Raw genomic sequence first — 18,180 nt, 5'->3', positions numbered from 1 at the left:
CACAGTTTCATAGCTTGCTGCAGCAGGTCTGTGTGTGTTGAAGCTCGTTTTTTGTAAGTATTGACGGCAGCTCTCAAACCTCGAGCTTCCTTTATAGGGTACGTTTCTCTTTTTGGAAGACCCGATAAATGAGACCCTAGAGGACGTTTCCGTTTCCGTGAGACGGATACAGATTCGCCCTCCTTGGAGCTTCGTCACAGGTTCATCGCCTTGGTATAATGAAGGGGTGCTCAGCAAGCTCTGTCTCCAGAATAATTGTTCGACACATCTCAGAGCTTCTCGGAGACTCGTATACAGAAGAATCACCGTCATTCTCGACAGTTCTAACCGGCAGCCGCAAACTCGGTAAAGTCGCCTCTTTCAGAGTACGGTTTGAGTTTGCGCCAAATAGTCAGTGGTGGAAAAATGCCTGTGACACACTCGATATTTGTTCAACTCCGCAACCCCTAGGTTACTTTGTTCAGGATTACCTAAACATTTCACCCGGAGATTAGCTTGGTTCACATTTTTCGGGATCCGGTGGGGTCTTTCTTTGCGAACATCTGACTCACACGTAAGCACCACTCATTTCCACAACGCAATGGGTTTTCTTACTGGAGCCATCGCAGACACAAACCGTTACTTTGACTCGGTGAATCTCAAATTTTTTACTTTTCACAAGCCACTCCAAACACTACCGTATGCAACGCTTGCGAAATCGTAATGTTTACGCGTTCACTACATCACTGTCATGGCGGCTGAAATGACGCGTTGACTGCAGCACCATCGTACAGTGGGTCTAGGACTTACAAGGGGACGGCCCGACAGTTGTGATCGATTCCGGAGCGTCCTTTCTTGACAGTGTAGGGTTCGGTCCCAAGTGTCACCCCCTGCCACCGTTCACCCTAGTGTGCCCGCGTTTTCGAACAATCGATCAAAATAATTTCTTGTGCCGAGTTTGAGCCTCAATATGACACGTCGTAACGACGAGCGTGATAGCCCAGCGATTAAGGTGATTGGCTAGTACTTTGCTGGTTGTAGGTTCAAGTTCTGCTACCTGCTCATTGATTGGCTTCGTCATTTTTAGGAAAACGATCCCGCGAATTTCAAAATTCACATCCTGACGAAATAGCATTCGTATGCGCAAGCAGTAACTTTCAACTCGGCAAATATTGATAATTTTGCTGTCAAAGTTCGCCGTTGACACCATGCAACCTTATAAACCATAACCGCTGAACACCGAAATGAAGCGGATTGCCCTATTTTCATACTCGGGGTGAATTTCCGCATCGGTCGTGTGGTCACACTAGACGGCAGCGATGCGCGGTAATGCGCGGCGCACCGCTGACATATTCTTAACCTGAAATTCGCGTATAACCATCGTTCGGTTCTCTCGTACACAATCTTGTGTCAACATTTTATTGCAATCAATTACGGCACTCTTGAGAAAATGGGGATTTCTGATTTTTGCGCAACAAAACTGTACGAAACAAGCCATAAACAACAATTTTTTTTTTTCGACACTTTTCATCGGAAAAGAAGAGGGTATAGGTTTATCAGTAGAAAGAAATGAAAAGAAGTTTTAGAAAATTTCTCTTTATGAGAAACAAAAATTCTTGTAAAAACTTTTTTAATTAAATATTTATTAGATAGAGAGAAATAAACTAGGAAAAATATAATCGTTCACTAAGAAAATAGAGAGGACGAATTATACGTTTGTCGCTAGAACGTTGAAATTCGATTTATTTCTGGTAGAACCGGAAGCTCAAATTAAACGGCTCATGGCAATTTTTCATGCCTATCATGAATGGAAACCTACACTTTTTCCTAATGAACGATTATATTTTTCCGAGTTTATTTGTTCATTTAATCACATGTTAAGAAAATTCAGGTGTTTAACGAAAAAAATTTGTTTTAGGTCTGTATTTAAAAAAAATTTTTTTTTTTTTTTTTTGTTTGCTCCTACTGATAAACCTATACTTTTTCTTTACTGACGAAAAGTGTCACGAAACAAACTGTTTTTATGACTATTTTACATCACCCAAGGTGATTAACAGTAAATGAAAGAAGCTTTTTAATTGAATTCCTCATAAGAATATCAGGAAATTAATTAAATGAGGTTTTTTGCAAAAAAAAAATCATGTGTTTTACAGTTGTACGAAGTAAGAAATGATATTCACAAAATTATTCTCTTTCGGGTAATACTACAGCATTCTATGGGTGAAAAAAAAAAATGGAGTCATAGGTTTCGTTCGGTGGTTGTGATAAACTAGAATTCTCCGTACACACAAGTAATTTGAAATTACGTCATACCCTTCGCTACGTCGTATGAGATAAATTCGACATAGTGTAATCAGTCTTATCGCAAGTCATTTACGGCTCACAGTTTGCTCACGAAGCATGCGAGTCAGTGGTACTGTAGATTAAGTGAAATAATTCCGTTTAATATGGCTATCAATGCAGTTTGTAAGGATTTTTTAAAAGTTACGAACTATTTTTGCAAATTATCAAAATACAATACACGTTTTTTATCAAAATATTATCCAATTGACGAACATATTTTCGGTCTCACCAATCAACAACAAGAGGTACGTTTACACTTAAGCATAAAATAATTCGAGCGCATATCGTGACCTAACCGTGACCTGCGCATCGACTTCTAAATTATGCAAAGGCCGATGATCAGACGATATTGGACTGGAAAATGTGTCTGAATCAAATAAAATTCCTTATGCTACGTGAAATTGTAATGAAGCAACTAAGTAGATAAGGAAAAGCAAATAAACTTGACTTACAATTAGTCTATTTCGTCATGTTTGAACGTAACTCATGGATCGCCAAATATAATATTCTTGATAGTATATGTGGAGTAAAAAATTTGCATTAAAAATCAAACAATACCAGTTCAAAACTTATGACTCAATTTATTATAATTATAATTGTACGCATCATTACAGTTGCTGATTTTTAAAAACTGTTAATACGTTGTAAAGAAAACAGAAGAAAGAAATCAGCTAAAGTCTGTGGACTTTAACAGTGTATATTAATGTTTAAAATATTATACACATTATAATATCAACCAATGCACCCACTAATATGCACGACATTGTATAAATTAAGGAGTAACGCTACTGTAGAAACCTGAAAATTTGACAATTTTTTATTATTTTTCTCTTAATGGATGCAAAAGTAATAAGATAATAGTTCTTGAGGGAGTTATTGGGCATACATTTAACTATGTAGGGATTCGTCAGTTGGGGTCAATAAATGACATAATGTCCATTCCGGATTTTGTTTAAATTTAGATTAAAGTTCAACGACAAATTCCTACATGGTTATCATTTCTGGGTCATGAACTTCAAATCGCATACATTTAAGTATAATACAAAAAATTATTATCAACAAATATTTAAAATTGGCGAAACTGGAGCCCTTCTCGCAAGTCATGCGGCTCGCAGTGTAACTGGTGCAAAATTGAATCTGAAAATAAATTAAAAAACCATTTAATTTACATAGCTACACAAATAAGTGCCCGCTTCTGGTCGATAATTGAATATTTTCATTGAAATACTCACCAATTACACAATGATCGAAATTTTTTAAATCCCCTTGGTATTTCTGTAGCTAATAATATATAGATTCAGTGATTTTTAAAATTTTTTTCCAGATTCAAATTTGCACCTGTTATACTGCGTGCCGCAGAATTCAATACGACTCGCGAGAATGGCTCCAGTATCGCTATTTTTTAATACACGTGGATAGTGATTTTTTGTATTATACTTAAATATATAGCTAATAACTTTTTTAAATATTATCTTATTACTTTTTCTTCCATGAAAAAAAAAGTGATCAAAAAGTGCTTTCTTTTGGTTTTTACAGTCGTTTTATAGAGGTACCTTAACTAATGTGAGCTTTCGTTTGTGTCTACAAATAGCTACGCACTCTAGCTTTCAACTTTGCACAAAAGGAACTTGCGCCGAAGGCAGCTGAGATTGACGAGCAAAATTCATTTGCTGAACTCAGGGTGAGTAATCAAATACTGTGAAAACTCATCTACCAAAAAAAACAAGCCGGAAGGACTGTTTTTTCGCAATACTTTTCATCATCATGAAAAGGGAAGAGTCTGTCAGTCTGTGGGACAAATTTCCGCAATGATCTGAAAAATGGCGGAATGAGAAAAAAAATATTGAAAAACCAAAAATTTACAGCGTTTTTTAAAATAAATATATAAACTGGGAACATCGTAATCGTTTGTTCAGAAAAACTAATGAGGAGGAAAAAGTACAGATTTGTCGAGAAACATTGAAAATCGATTCATTTCCAGTAAAACCAGAAGTTCAAATTAAACGGGACATAGTCATTTTTCATGCCCATCATTTCATTGTAAAATCCTGTGAGTTTTAGATTTTTCCATCGAGTCTTATCCGAGATCATTGCGGGAGTATATCGGACAGATCGTCATTTTTATTAAAAACCTGTCTTTCGGATTCTAAAGGTTCGAAAATGTAAAGATTCGTTGAAATTAGAAAAAGTGATTTTCGACCGAAATCAATGCCTTTCTTCCATCACCAAAGGTGATAAAAGTTAAAAATAATTATTTCACCGCATTGTTAGGGAAGCCTAACAGATTACAGAATGAATCGTTTGTTTCCATTTGTAAGGTATATTATCAAATGCTTTAATTTGTTCCTCAATAACGATTCAGGAGTTTTGGAAGGACTTGGGAAAATTGGGTCTGTTGGGGATCACGGCTAAAGAATGTTACGGTGGTACCGGAGGTGGATACCTTGACCACATAGTTATCATGGAGGAATTGAGCAGAGCTTCTTCGGCGATAGCGCTCAGTTATGGAGCCCACTCAAATTTGTGCTTGAACCAGATCCACAGAAATGGTACCGAGGAGCAAAAGCAAAAGTATCTACCCAAAGTAAGGACACATTATAAGCGTACGGTTGCAAGTTATGAAGGTTTTCTATGACGGGAAAAACGAGAGTGTATGTTGTACAATAGTATAAATTACAAACCAGAAACGCGGATTATGTAAAGTTATTTTTATCTTATTTTGATGTGTGCTATAATTTTCTAACCTTTTGTTTTTACTAAGGTGCTATAACCTTTATGATGGAAAACTGAATAACTGCTAATGAAGTGGACATAAATACAGGTTCATTGAGGATGTTTGGTTTTTACTAATCCTAATTTTTTTGAATGGTTTTTTTTTCTTTTTGCTTCTCAAAGCTCTCGGTAATTCACAGTTCACGAATACGGGTCGCATTCATTACTTTTACTATCAAAAACCTTGTGCCAAGTACATTGAAATGGAAACTCCGGATATCAATTTAATTTACAGCTTTTAAACTACAAAATTCAAAAGATTCAGTAGAATCTCGCGCCAAGTACATGATTAAAACATGTAAGAAGGGAATAAAGTCGACTTTTATTTCTGTGTTACATATAGGACTTTAGTTCTGACTCAACTCTAGCAACATTATTGATTTAAAAAGCGGGACGCGACCTATCTTTCGCAATATTGGGTGTAACATTGAGAACGTAGATTAGTAGTGAAATAATTCATTTTCAAAAATACATACAATTAGTATATGGGTGTTGGTCAGCGGGAACTGGGGCGAGGGAGTGGGTCCAAAGCTGTAGGCTCTGTTAAGGTGTAGAGGGCGAAGTCCACACTGGGCAGGGGAGGGGGGTCCGCGTAGGAAAAACATACATATATCTGATATGTTATTAAATAGAGAGAATGGGTCATTGAATGTTGCACAATCATGGAATATCAATATCTATTCTGACACGTAAACCCTTCTTTAATCAAATTTCAAGGAATGTAATAAATTTCAACTTTGTTCATCGAAATGTTACAAGTTTGTTGAGAACTTTCAAAATTTGGGATTAAAATTCCTTATATCAAATTCTTTTATTTGTTGCCTAAATGTGATCATTTTATCAGTTTGAATACTACAATATTATTGAAAGTTTATAACAATACATATGGCCGGTTTTGACAAGTTTTTGAATTCCTACCCGCCTCCCAACAACGTTCAATATACGTAACGAAAAAAAGAGAAAACTGTAAAAACAATTTGCGGTATATTGTAACGGACAGCTGATCGAGGTCACCATCGACATCAGCAATGCCCATACATACAAAAAATCACAACAACAACAAACGGTGACCGACGCCTCGTTGACAACACTGACTCGAAGATCCTCCGGAAAGGTCATGAATAAGGAGGAGACGACGACGATTCAGCGGGATGGGAAATCGGGGCGAGTGTAAATAGGAGAACCGCGGAGAACATCGTCGGCAGTTGACCGACATAGTGCCAAACTGACTCAAACGTTAAGGATAGACTTTGTAAAAGAGCGGTTGTCCGGCAAAACGCCGAACTGTCTTACCCAGGTTTTTGATAGCGAAGTGTTCCTCGTCTGGAGCTTCAGCAAATTGTGATACGGAACTTCAAGCAAAGCGCTTAGTTCCGACTTAGAGATATATGAGTTTAAGTAGAATCCACGATAGTACGGGATGTCTAAAGCGATAGGAATTATTTCATAAGAGCTTAGAATATAAAATTTAAGCCACGAAAACAACCAGGAGCAGAACCTAGAAATTCTTGCAATATTATTTTATTGTATATTTTTTGTTTGTTAATTTTCACGGTTAGCTTTTAGAATTTAGATGGTTTGAGCACTTAGCGCAATACTGTAATGATTTCTTTCAACTGAAACTTACTTTGGTTGATTACCACAAATTTGTACAACGAGTCTGTTTCTCTGTCCTACACGGTTTGTTTATTCAGAATTTCACCTTGTGTCAAAACCCGACAGGCAGCCAAGGTTGTCCCTGGTCTGCAGAATCGGCGTTGTATTTGGGTGATCAACCCAAAACTAGAAGTAGGAAGGCGACTCTGTTTACTCCGAGTTCGCAGTCAGAAGGGAGCACCGGGAAACCCGTGACTCCAAGCAGGTGACAGACCCCTCAGTCTCTTGTCTCCGATTGGTAGCAAAAGCGACACAGTTCTTGTCTTACGTAAGGGAACATAAGAAGGACTTGCTTGTTCATAAACCAAGGCGGTCCGTATAGCTGATTGGTTCAGGGTGTTTTTGCGTCGAAAAGACCGACCTTCCGTTTGCCCATCAGAGGGAGTCCTTTATATCATCCATATTCACCTTAATTTCAGGGGTTAAGGCAAAAAAGCTACACAATACGGAGGTTTCCTCGTAGGTAAAAACCTCAAGAAAACCGCACACGTTGTAATATATAGTATATATTAAATATATATTATATATAATTCATTCTCAGATTCTACTCTACTTAACCAGTTTTATTGCGGCTTACAGTTGTGTAGCGGGGAACATGTAGGTGCCTTGGCGATGTCGGAATCAGGATCAGGCTCTGATGTAGTGTCAATGAAGCTACGTGCAGAAAAGAAGGGCGACTACTACATTTTGAACGGAAATAAATTTTGGATTACTAACGGGCCGGATGCAGATACGTTGGTCGTTTACGGAAGGACGGATTTCACCACTGAAAAACCACAACATGGAATAACTGCGTTTATCATCGAAAAGGAAATGGAAGGCTTCAGTACTGCCCAAAAGTTGAACAAGCTGGGAATGCGAGGATCAAATACAGCCGAAATAGTATTCGAAAACTGCAAAGTTCCTAGTAATTATTACATTCTCAACATTTTATCGCATAAAGTGTTCAAAATATACAAATGCAAAAAAAAAAAAATTCCTACTTGAAATTATTCTTATATTTTTCCACAGCTAGCAATATTCTCGGCGAATTAAATAAAGGGATTTACGTACTGTTTAGTGGACTCGACCTAGAACGCTTGGTACTTGCAGCTGGACCTGTCGGGTAAGAAATGATGACTAACAAGTCTGTACATCTATGTCATACAGCCAACATTCTGAGCATAACATAAGCAATCATTTTCTAAAAAATCCAAAGATCTCTTTTTTGTTATTACAAGGTTAGAAAAAAAACATTATTGCAAAATATTCAAATTAACAATTTCTTTTTTAAGAATTGATTCTTTCATATAGGATTATGCAAGCGTGCTGTGACATTGCTTTTGAATATGCGCATAACAGAAAGCAATTTGGGCAACGAATTGGCGAGTTTCAATTTATTCAGGTCAGTAATATAAAAATTAATGAAAATCTTCTAGTCTCAGTCAGATATTTTAATAAATTCCTCTTGTAACATGCACACATTTGATGGTGTTTGTTGTTTTCCTCATTGTTTTTTTTTTTTTCGTTCTTTATTGTGAACAAAAAAAAACAATACTGTAGCACGTCTCTAAATTAATGTATCGTTTCTGCGCTGTTATCACTTGATAATTTTTATAGGGGAAAATTGCAGATATGTACACCAGCCTGAGCACAAGCAGAAGTTACTTATATTCAGTAGGACGAGCTTGTGATTCAGGTCACGTAAACCGAAAAGACTGTGCAGGCGTGATTTTATACTGCGCGGAAAGAGCAACGCAAGTTGCTTTAGATGCGGTACAAATTCTTGGTAATTTTTTTTATTTATTTCACTATCAACAATCAGATGAACCCAACTTCGCTAGTCCTCGCAACTCATTCAGATGATGTTTTCCAAATAAAGCTTTCGTACGGAAAACCAGTGCTCGGTCTTGGGTCTGAAGTTTGACTCATTATAAATTACGAAAGAATTTCAAGCACTTATCAAATTCTGTACCTTCATGTAGATCTCAAAACCAAACCACAAAACTATGCATGCTCTTGGATTTTGGGCTAAAAGTAGTCAACGAAAGAAAGGTATAGAAATACACATGAATACGAAATCGTGTGATGATTTTATAACAACTGAAGCAGATTATAATATTCTCAGCGAAAATAATCATTAGGACAATACATTTAAGAATACGTTATTGCCATCATCCCAGATAACGAAGCATGTCTGTTCAAAAAGTGTGCTTCGCTTGCTGCGATTATTGTTGCGTTTGTACCAAAAATTTGCGCGGAACAATTTTTGTGCAGCAAATCTACAGTAATAATTGTTTGCGATTTTGATTCACAGGAAGACATGCTTGCATTTACCAGATTTTTTGTTTTCAGCTTTTGCTTAGAATGATTTGCTTGAATTTTAATAGCTGTTTCAGCTGTATAGCTGAATTTTAATACTTTGCTGTAATATTAATAGCAATGCTTTATAACCATTGATGTCTTTTTGTTGTAAAATTTACACGCGCGTTGTTATCTGGGATGTGGATGCAAGTTTACACGTAATACAATTTTGGAAACAATTGCAACAGGTGGAAATGGATATATAAATGATTATCCGACCGGTAGGCTGCTACGTGATGCTAAACTGTACGAAATCGGGGCTGGCACAAGTGAAGTACGGAGAATGGTAATTGCCAGATCCATCACCGAAGAATACTCCTAGGCTTATTCAAGATTATAGATGTTCACTGTCATTGTTCAGCATGGAAATTGTGGCTCACAACAAGGTATACATCGAACACTTAATTAAGAGTCACAACGTTACCTTTCCATTTTTGCGATACCTGTATATACCTACAAGTGATTTACGTGAAGTGAGTTCTCGGTCATTAGAATTTACATTAGTTAGGGATGGAACTATATTTTGGGCGTTGTAACCGTCATTTTATTTGACGTAAGATAACATTTGTTATGCAGTGAGCACCGAAAATCAGTGTAAGGCTTGAATAAAATCGCTAGTGTCATGTTATATACACTGTAAAGAATGATTGTGAGTTTACTACATATTGACTGTACAAAAGAGTTGCAAATTTACAAATTCGGTGCAGCGACGTAAATTAATATGTATTTGTCTTAGACATACAACGAAAATTTTGGGTTTTATTAAAATTTATAGAAAAAACACAAAAAAGGAATTTGAATTTACTAAACTGTGTAGTAAATTTATTGTATTTGTAAATGGAACAAACAGTAGATGTATGGTGAATTCACCGTTTAGTATCCGAATAAAACTTCCAATACCGTGTAGGAAGTTCCATACAGAAATTTACAACACTGTAGTTTTGCGCCAAAGGTCCAATGCATCTGACAAATATTGTAAGAAGTAATGGTTGATGCAACACCTGCTTGGAAAGTTTTATTTTCGAAATCTGTGGAGCCTGCGTACATGCTCCATTTTCGAATAGTGCTATTAGGCAATGTTGGGGCGTGCGCATAACTGAAATGCTGTATTTACCAAACTAGAGCCTACTTTAGCACATCCACATTTCCAAATAATTGAATTTGATACATTATAGCATTGAGAATAAGTTTCCTGCGCCCAATTTTATGTATTGTTAGTGGCACCTTAAATATTTCTTAAATCGAATTTTCCTTCACGGATCTTACTAAAAATACTATGTGTTACAGGTACAGATGAGCGGTATCTGACTCGTGTGATTACAGTACTTGCCGTGGCTTATACTGCATTTATCACACTACACTTATCGCTAATTGCCCACTTTCTGCAGATGTAACACAGCACATCATTTTTGCAACACCTGTAAATGGAGGTTTAATTTCAGAATAATTTTTAAAAAACTCAGAAGTATTATAAACAACTGGTATTCAAATAAATACGTGTTTCAAGTAAATGTCTATACAGTCGCAGTAAAGTAAGCACCACTGATCTCTATAGGCTCACTCCGGGACACCATTTACATTACGTATTTTACCAACAACTATCTTTATAGTTGTTCGAAGTAACATGTTTATATCCAGAGAAAACGATGCATACAGTGTTGAAAAAAACCTCTCCTATACGGAAAACATGTTTATGGCGCCGTTCATCAAACTCCCACTCAAATATGGGGGTACTGATCTGTACTGTACACTGGATAGGGTAGGCACGGTCTTTTTCCCACCGCTAGCTGTAACGTTAGGAAACTCGAAGCGTGTGGCAATTTGACGCATTATGGCGGCAAATTTGAACAGTAGTAGCTGAACTACGCGTATTATATTAGCCCTAAAAGTTGAGTAATTAATAGTTTGGATCGTATTAATTTATAATCATTATCTATAAACATAATTTGATGTAAAGGAATCCAATCTGACACGCATTTGTACGTATTTGTGATCAAATTATTTTAACGAATGCATGGTAAATTTCAGTGTGGGGAAATGGCATACTAGACTAAACAGAATGTTAGTTTTTCAATTATATAAAATTAGTGTTACTGAGAAAAAAAATTTTCAATTATATGAAATTATTGTTGTTAATAGTACATTACGACCCTAGGCCCGAAAGTTGGATTTCCTGGCCGCGTGTGATATAAAGGCCGAGGCTTCGCCTTTATATCACACACGACCAGGGCATCCAGCATTCGGGGCGTGGGTCGTATACTATTTTTCTTGGTCCCGTAGCCGAAAGTACGTTCACTAATGATAATTAATTGAAAAATGCAACGCACAAAAATGTCAAGTGACATTTGACATTTCGCCAATGACAACTGACATCTGACTCGCGCTAACCCAACTTTTGCAAGGCCGAGGCGAAGCCGAGGGGCGAGGGAGAGGGGGAGGGGTGCCCGCCCGACTTTTGCAAGACCGAGGCGAAGCCGAGGTGTTGCTGGTTGGGGCGAGCATTGAAAAAATTTTGAAAAAGTAAATCAAAAACACAAAAATATCATACATTCTAAATACAAATCAATAAACTATAAAATAAATTGTATAGATTTTCTCAGATTTCACGACCGATTTTCTTTATTACAATTACATAAATTGATGTTGAAAACGCAGTTGTTGAACGTACAATTAGAAAATTGTAATTGTTCGTTCTCCAGTGCTGAATTTAAACCGTTGAAATTTTGATGGCTCGAATCTTCATCGTTTTTTTTTCGTTTACACGTAATTGGTGGCTGAACAGCTGCTTTGTTTTGGTTGTCCGAATCTTCATCGTTTTTTTTTCGTTTACACGTAATTGGTGGCTGAACAGCTGCTTTGTTTTGGTTGTCCGAATCTTCGTCGTTTTTCCTTTTTCCACGTGTCGGTGGCTGAACATTCGCTTGATTTTCGAAATCGCTTTTTACAACTGTACCTGAAGAAAAATTATATTATAGATAAAAAGTACCATATAGGTATATTTGGTAGTTAACTGAGTATATATTTTTTATAATTACTTGGAGTGGGATCACCGTCGTTGAAAGTGAAGTCTTCATCAAAATCCGACCAATTAACATGAAGATCGGAGTCGTCATTTTCAGGTTCGGCGGTGTTCTGTGCGCTGGTAGATGGCATTGAATGGTTGTCTGTCGTCGCAGTGTTTCCAATGATACCGTTGTAGATCATTTCCCGATTGTGCATGGAATTTTCAATGCACCCCTGTGCGGCCATGTCCGAACGCCATCTTCCTAGCTGCTTCACCATTTGCATGTTGGCACCAGAATCGGAAAGGAGCGTCGCAGACGTTTTGCGAAAGGAGTGGCCGGTGTATTTTTTTGGATCGGGTAGATTTAGGTAGGAGGCAATCTTCTCTGGGACTTCTCCGATCTTATGTTTTCCTATCGCCGTTGGAAAACATTTGCCTTCTGCGTATTTGATGAAAAACCTGTCGCTGAATTCGTCCGATGGTCTCAATGAAATATATTTCTTGACTGTGTCGTAGAAAAGATTTCCAATAATAAATTGTCCAGCGTGGTCGTTCTTGTTGTAATTTATTGAGACAAGATATTTATCAGTTAGGTCTTCTACATCTTTGACCTTCATATTTGTGATTTCGTCACAACTTAGGCAACCGCAGACTCCAAATATGAGTATAACCTGTAGAAATTGAAGCAAACAAAATTGAATGGCTGTAATAAAAAAAAAAGTGTAGTTTGAGGTGAGCATATGTAAACGATTTTTGCCTTCATAGCTAAATACGTGTGATCTGGAGCCTCGTCCATAAATTTTGTGATGTGATTCCATCTTAAAGCGCAAGCTTTCTTCGGTTTGTAGCCTTTGGCATTCGTTTTTATCAAACTTTTTAATTTTAGAAAATGATGAATATTAATCTTTTCGTATATATTCAACGTTTTTTTAAGCATGCTCCATATGCTCCACAAAGTTGGCGGTTTAAGTTTTTCTTTTAAGGTTTGAAAATAAATGATCAGGTAGTTTTCTTCTGAGCTGGAGAGAGATTTTTTATTTTCTTCTCGCCATGTCTTGTAGGTGTTGTAGACTAGAAGATACCGATCGGAAGATTTCCTCGATATCATTTCGGCTGGCACAATAACGTTGGCCTCTTCATCGAAATTCCTCAATATTTCTTCCTCGTCTGCGGAACCTTCTGATGACGATTGCGCCATTTTTTTTACGCACGACGTCAACGATGTGAACACAATTCACGCATTCGCGAAACGACCGTTTGACACGAGCAAGCACAAAACAAAAGAATAATGCATTATGCGTTATTCTTTTGTTTCGGTTCATATCACCGGCCGCGAAAATCCCGTCAGAGCGCGCTGTCATAAGCCGGCCGCAAAAATTGCTCTTTCCGGTCTGAAATGCGTCCCGAAAGTGCGTACTTTCTCCCGTCAGAGTGCGCTGTCACAAGCCGGCCGCAAAAATTGCTCTTCCCGGTCTGAAATGTGTCCCGAAAGTGCGTACTTCCGGCTAGGGGAGCAAGAAAAAAAGAAAAATTGCATTTTCACCACGATTTTTTACCGCAGTAACAGCAAGCCATAACCATTTTGATACACTGTTCTTTTTATCTTCTTTATTCCTCTCTAGCCATTACACGCATCGTAACGGTTGTAGCCAAGAAGGAAGAGGGGAGGAGACATGGGATGGATATTAAAATAAAGCCTTCTGAAATTTAAAAACAAAGCTCGGAAACTAGTTTTACAGATAAAGAGTTCTCGTGCTAAACATTGTTGAGGCTGGTTGAGACGATGGTTGAGGTTACATTACTTACCGTGCATGGTCTAAATATACTCATTTGTTTCTTTCCATGAATTTTGTTCTGTAAACGCACGTATAAAAGAATGTGTAATCATTTTTTCAGTAATATTAAAATTTTAGTACGCGTGTAACGACTTCAAATTTCCAATGCAACATACGATATCAGCGCTGCGGGCGGCCCTATCGGTACTACAAACTTTCGACGAGAATGTGGTCCACCTTTGCCATCGGAAAGAGTCCGGAATTATGTCTCCTTCCCTCTTCCTTCCTAGTTGTCAAGCAACGACGTACACAAGATCTTACCATACAAAAGAAGTACGACCTGGTGATTTCCCGTTGCAGTTCAATTTGGCTTACAGGAATATACTGTAACGTTTTAAGACGTTGCAAAATAAATATGGATTCGCGAGCTTATTTAGTGAGTCAAATTAAAGGCGCAAATAAAATGTTATGGAAAAGCTTTGATAGCAGAGAACGTGTTTCTAGTTTAAAGTCTGAAACAAGACTGTTTTTACAATAATGTTGGTTGACGCAGCAACCTTATTCTTTTTAAAGACATAAGAGGTTTTTCAACTTCTTTTATCTGTGATGACTACTAGATCATTAGAAGGGGGAAGACGGGTGATTTCACCCTTTGTAACAATACGATAACGAGGGATAAAAAAGGCCATACGATAAAAAAAAATTACAAGAATACGATTTTAAAGCGGTTTAATACCTTGACTGACGCTATCATTTCATTCTGCTATATGTTCATGTGACGGTCTATTGCGAAATAACTTTGATGGCTGGCGTGGTGATTAGTTTAGGACAGGATGAGAGAGGAGAGGGGGCGAAGAGCGGACGGAAGAGGAGGGGGGGAGGTTAGGATACCCCGCTAGGTGCGGGACCTCGGAGGTGCTGGGAGGAGGATGGCACGACGGGGTGAAGGAACAGGAGATGTGATGTGGAGAAGGCGAGGAAGAGATCGAGGAGGGGGAATGGGAGGTAGTGGGCTCCGGCAGGGTCCCACGATTTTTGACGGTGGTCGCGGAGGTCCCGCGTAGAGGCTACGCGAGATGGGTCTGGTAGGCTTCCGGACAACGCAAGCCTCTATAAGGCTGCGTTCGCTCGGACTTCAGGCGCGTGGGCCAGGAGCGGGGGTGACGAGAAAAGGGGGGTTGGTGACGATGGAAAGAAAAAATATAAAGGAAAAAAAAAAGAACAGCGGCAGAGGTAGAGAGCCGGCTTAGGGGGGGGGGGCGTGGATAGGGAGAGGAAGATACAAGAGGAAAGAAAAAGGATTCTGAAAAGGACTGTTGGTTCGTTTTGCGATTCTTTTTATTTTTGGCTGGAGCCGAAGGCGTTGTGTAGTCGATGGTGTTTGGCAGTCGGAGTGTTTGCCGGAGCATGCCTGAGAGTTGTGATCCTCTCCCGGCCGGCAGCCTTAGCCTTATAGACCGGCGCGGACCATGGAGAGGGGCTGGCCGGCCGAATGGCTGCGCGGAGCGGCGGCGCGGGCACTTGCGCCGTGTATACGAGTGTGCGTATTTTACATAAGATTATGTGCAAATTTGCCCTCGCCAGGTCCGTTCTCGCTTTTCGGCCCGGCTCTGGCACTTGAGCGTCGGGCTGAGTGTTGCGGGTGACAATTCCATACTAAAATACACAATCTATCGATTTTAATAGGCTATATGCAAGCTAATAGCAGCCTCTAGAAACAACGAAACAAACAACGTAGAAAGCGCAATTCATTTTATAGAACCGGATACGCGCGCGATCTCGTCGGCTCGGCCCTGCACGGGACTGGCAAAGCGACGCTACCAAGAAGGCTGGAATAACTATTGAGAGGCGATAGAAATTTTTAGATGCCGAAAAGAATTTCTATTGTGACATATCGCATATCCGATCGGCATCCGCCGGTATTAAACTGATCTCTATGCTAACTAGTTACGTTATCAATAACGGAATAATTTATTTTCACGGTAATCGGCGGGAGGTATCGTTAGAAGACACAATCCACACACACACGCGAAAAACGTTTACACCAGACAAAGGGATGATACAAAAAAAAATTCAGGAGCGTTAAATAAATTAATTCGGGTACGAAAAACGGTATCTATGCAGAGAGAGCAGAAAGAAATAAGTATACAATATACCCAAAGATTGATAATGATGTTAGTAAGTGATAGGATAACCCTCACCAGTTATTGTCTTATTGCGAAAAGAGATTGCTGGTACGCTATTGTTCTTCAGTCTTACTCAAAATGTTGACTTATCAAAAGCGTTTTGCTTCGAAGTGATTTGAACGTATAATCCGGATTTGGCAAGGCGTCCAAAAGCATTTTTTTACAGTATAAACCCACTGTATCCATTTTTCAGCCACATCTGGATTATTTCTCAATGGGAATCTGTAGAAGAAAATAGTTAACCTATAAACTAACCCACCACCAGATTTTATTTAATCAAACTAAAATAACGATTAATAAATTGAAGTATCATACATAGCTTACATGTGAAAACTCTTTCACGAACTTTTACCGGTTCACGTTGAACAAATTACACAAACTCCCATTATCACGATAATAGCACGATTGTTATTGAGCAAAGCTTGTTTGTAAAACTGTTCCAAAATTTGAAATATTCGCGGCTGACAACGCGCGTCGCGCATTGAATTCGCGCGCTTTTGGGCTTAGTTAATGGCATCGTTTCTCGGTTCAATTGATTCAATTCGAAATTACGGCCAAAGCCTTATCTGCCATCTAGTTAATATATTGTTACAAAGGGTAAAATCACCCGTTTTACCTCCCTTTGTAATGATCTGGTTCCCACCTCGATGTATTCACCCGAACCTGTTTCGATCGGTCAATACTTCATGAAGAGAATTAGATTTCTTTTCGACATCGATCTGGACCGTTGCTGATGTCTTTAAATTCACGAAGATACATAACATTAAACAGCACTTACGTTTATAAAACAAGGCACATAAATTTTTAAATTATTTAACGCTCAACTATCTGCTTAAGGTTTTCTGTGGTTTACCTTGAGACTGTGGGCAAATGCCAGATAGTAAAAAAGGGAGTCTCTAAATTTTTAGAGCCACAGCTCCAACTCACCTTCGAGCACTGACTGCTAGATCACTTTTACAATTGTTTTATCTTTCCCGAGTCTGGACGACTCTTTTCCTGGAGAGGGGGGGGGGGGGGGGGGTAGTGTTACAAGGGTGAAATCACCCGTTTTGCCCTCTTTCAATGATCTAGTAGTCATCATAGATAAAAGACGTTAATAAACCTCTTATGTCTTTTAAAAAGAATAAGGTTGCTGCGTCAACCAACATTACTGTAAAAACAGTCTTGTTTTAGACTTAAAACCAGAAACACCTACCCTGCAATTAAAGCTTTTTCACAACATTTATTTACGCCTTTGATTTTGGCTTGATAATCAAACTCACGAATCCATATTTATTTCCGTAACGTCTAAGAACGTTACAATATATTCCAACATCCATTTCGTACAGCGACTACGAGCGTTTGGTTTTAGGACGTGAGGTACGAACGTTTTGGAGTGACTATCGAGTTGTTCCGACGCCACGTTTCATATTCCCGATTGAGTCGATCATAGTTCCGATCAGCCAAACTTCCAACTATTCAGTCGATTCAGTCAACGTCTATATTCGGCTCGCAGACTCCAGATGTTGCTGTCCTGGAGTAAGCTGGAAGCGTACGGACCAAAGTTTCGAGATTCACAGTTACTCGACATAATAGTTTGGTCCTTTTAGAAACTGTTGGAGAACTGGTATTGAATCGCGCGACGTCGGCGAAGTGAATTATTGTGTAATTTTTTACCCTTTTGACCTGCAGAACTATTGATACCATGCTCATTGGCCTTAGAATTCATTATATATATATATATATATATATATATTGTAACCAATTATTTTTATATATTTGAGGGTAAGAACGATATAACGATAATAGGTTACCCTACGGCGCAGTCGCTAACCTAAATAATTAGATAGAGAGAGATACTAAGGGAGAAAGATACAATTGTTGGGCGCCAGACGCACATGCGTCAAAAATAGATAATTAGAGAAAAAGACAACGATAAAGATAAAGGTAATAGATAAAGGTAAGGTCAGGTTCTACGACGGTTTTGCACAGTTCGCTCAGAGAGACAAGATAATGGTAGAGGGGCGGAGTCGAATCCAATAGATAAAATAAGAAACAGGTGAAGCAGGGATAATATCAAATATATTAAACAAGAAGCGATAAGTTTACTGACAAGCAAGTAGCTGAAGAGTTTGCGATACAA

General features: G+C 38.4%; 2 protein-coding genes across 6 annotated transcripts; one reads left to right on the top strand and one right to left on the bottom strand.

Moving 5' to 3' along the window:
- The first annotated feature begins 811 nt into the window (after window positions 1-811).
- Window positions 812-10,604, top strand: LOC124303187 (isovaleryl-CoA dehydrogenase, mitochondrial). Of its 4 annotated transcripts, none has more exons than XM_046760102.1 (9): window positions 812-991; window positions 3,914-4,003; window positions 4,685-4,906; window positions 7,330-7,657; window positions 7,762-7,855; window positions 8,044-8,134; window positions 8,350-8,518; window positions 9,282-9,479; window positions 10,381-10,604. In XM_046760102.1, exons 1-8 carry the CDS (start codon window positions 950-952, stop codon window positions 9,413-9,415), a joined length of 1,170 nt encoding a protein of 389 aa, XP_046616058.1. In that variant the 5' UTR covers window positions 812-949; the 3' UTR covers window positions 9,416-9,479; window positions 10,381-10,604. The 4 variants fall into 4 exon arrangements, with proteins under 4 accessions (XP_046616058.1, XP_046616057.1, XP_046616056.1 ...); XM_046760100.1 differs by lacking the exon at window positions 812-991 and adding an exon at window positions 2,030-2,567 and having other exon boundaries at window positions 9,319-9,479; XM_046760099.1 differs by lacking the exon at window positions 812-991 and adding an exon at window positions 2,150-2,567.
- A 1,090-nt stretch (window positions 10,605-11,694) lies between these two features.
- LOC124303186 (uncharacterized) lies at window positions 11,695-13,366 on the bottom strand. 2 transcript variants are annotated; one of them, XM_046760098.1, is made up of 4 exons: window positions 12,855-13,366; window positions 12,129-12,768; window positions 11,969-12,046; window positions 11,695-11,899 (listed from the first exon to the last, which is right to left on the bottom strand). In XM_046760098.1, the coding sequence occupies exons 1-4, from the start codon at window positions 13,293-13,295 to the stop codon at window positions 11,697-11,699; spliced, it is 1,362 nt and encodes a 453-aa protein (XP_046616054.1). In that variant the 5' UTR covers window positions 13,296-13,366; the 3' UTR covers window positions 11,695-11,696. The 2 variants fall into 2 exon arrangements, with proteins under 2 accessions (XP_046616054.1, XP_046616053.1); XM_046760097.1 differs by having other exon boundaries at window positions 11,695-12,046.
- Between the last annotated feature and the right edge of the window lie 4,814 nt (window positions 13,367-18,180).

Source organism: Neodiprion virginianus, chromosome 4, assembly GCF_021901495.1.
Source record: "Neodiprion virginianus isolate iyNeoVirg1 chromosome 4, iyNeoVirg1.1, whole genome shotgun sequence".
NCBI classification, from domain to species: Eukaryota; Metazoa; Arthropoda; class Insecta; order Hymenoptera; family Diprionidae; genus Neodiprion; species Neodiprion virginianus.
This window is presented reverse-complemented; position numbering and strand designations above follow the sequence as displayed.

Coding starts and splice junctions, on each gene's coding strand:
- LOC124303187 (XM_046760099.1), top strand. CDS start 2,427: ATGGCTATCAATGCAGTTTGTAAGGATTTTTTAAAAGTTACGAACTAT. Junction 4,004..4,684: donor ATTCATTTGCTGAACTCAGG/GTGAGTAATCAA, acceptor ATAACGATTCAG/GAGTTTTGGAAGGACTTGGG. Junction 7,856..8,043: donor CTTGCAGCTGGACCTGTCGG/GTAAGAAATGAT, acceptor TCTTTCATATAG/GATTATGCAAGCGTGCTGTG.
- LOC124303186 (XM_046760097.1), bottom strand. CDS start 13,295: ATGGCGCAATCGTCATCAGAAGGTTCCGCAGACGAGGAAGAAATATTG. Junction 12,769..12,854: donor ACACGTATTTAGCTATGAAG/GCAAAAATCGTT, acceptor CAATTTCTACAG/GTTATACTCATATTTGGAGT. Junction 12,047..12,128: donor CGACGGTGATCCCACTCCAA/GTAATTATAAAA, acceptor ATTTTTCTTCAG/GTACAGTTGTAAAAAGCGAT.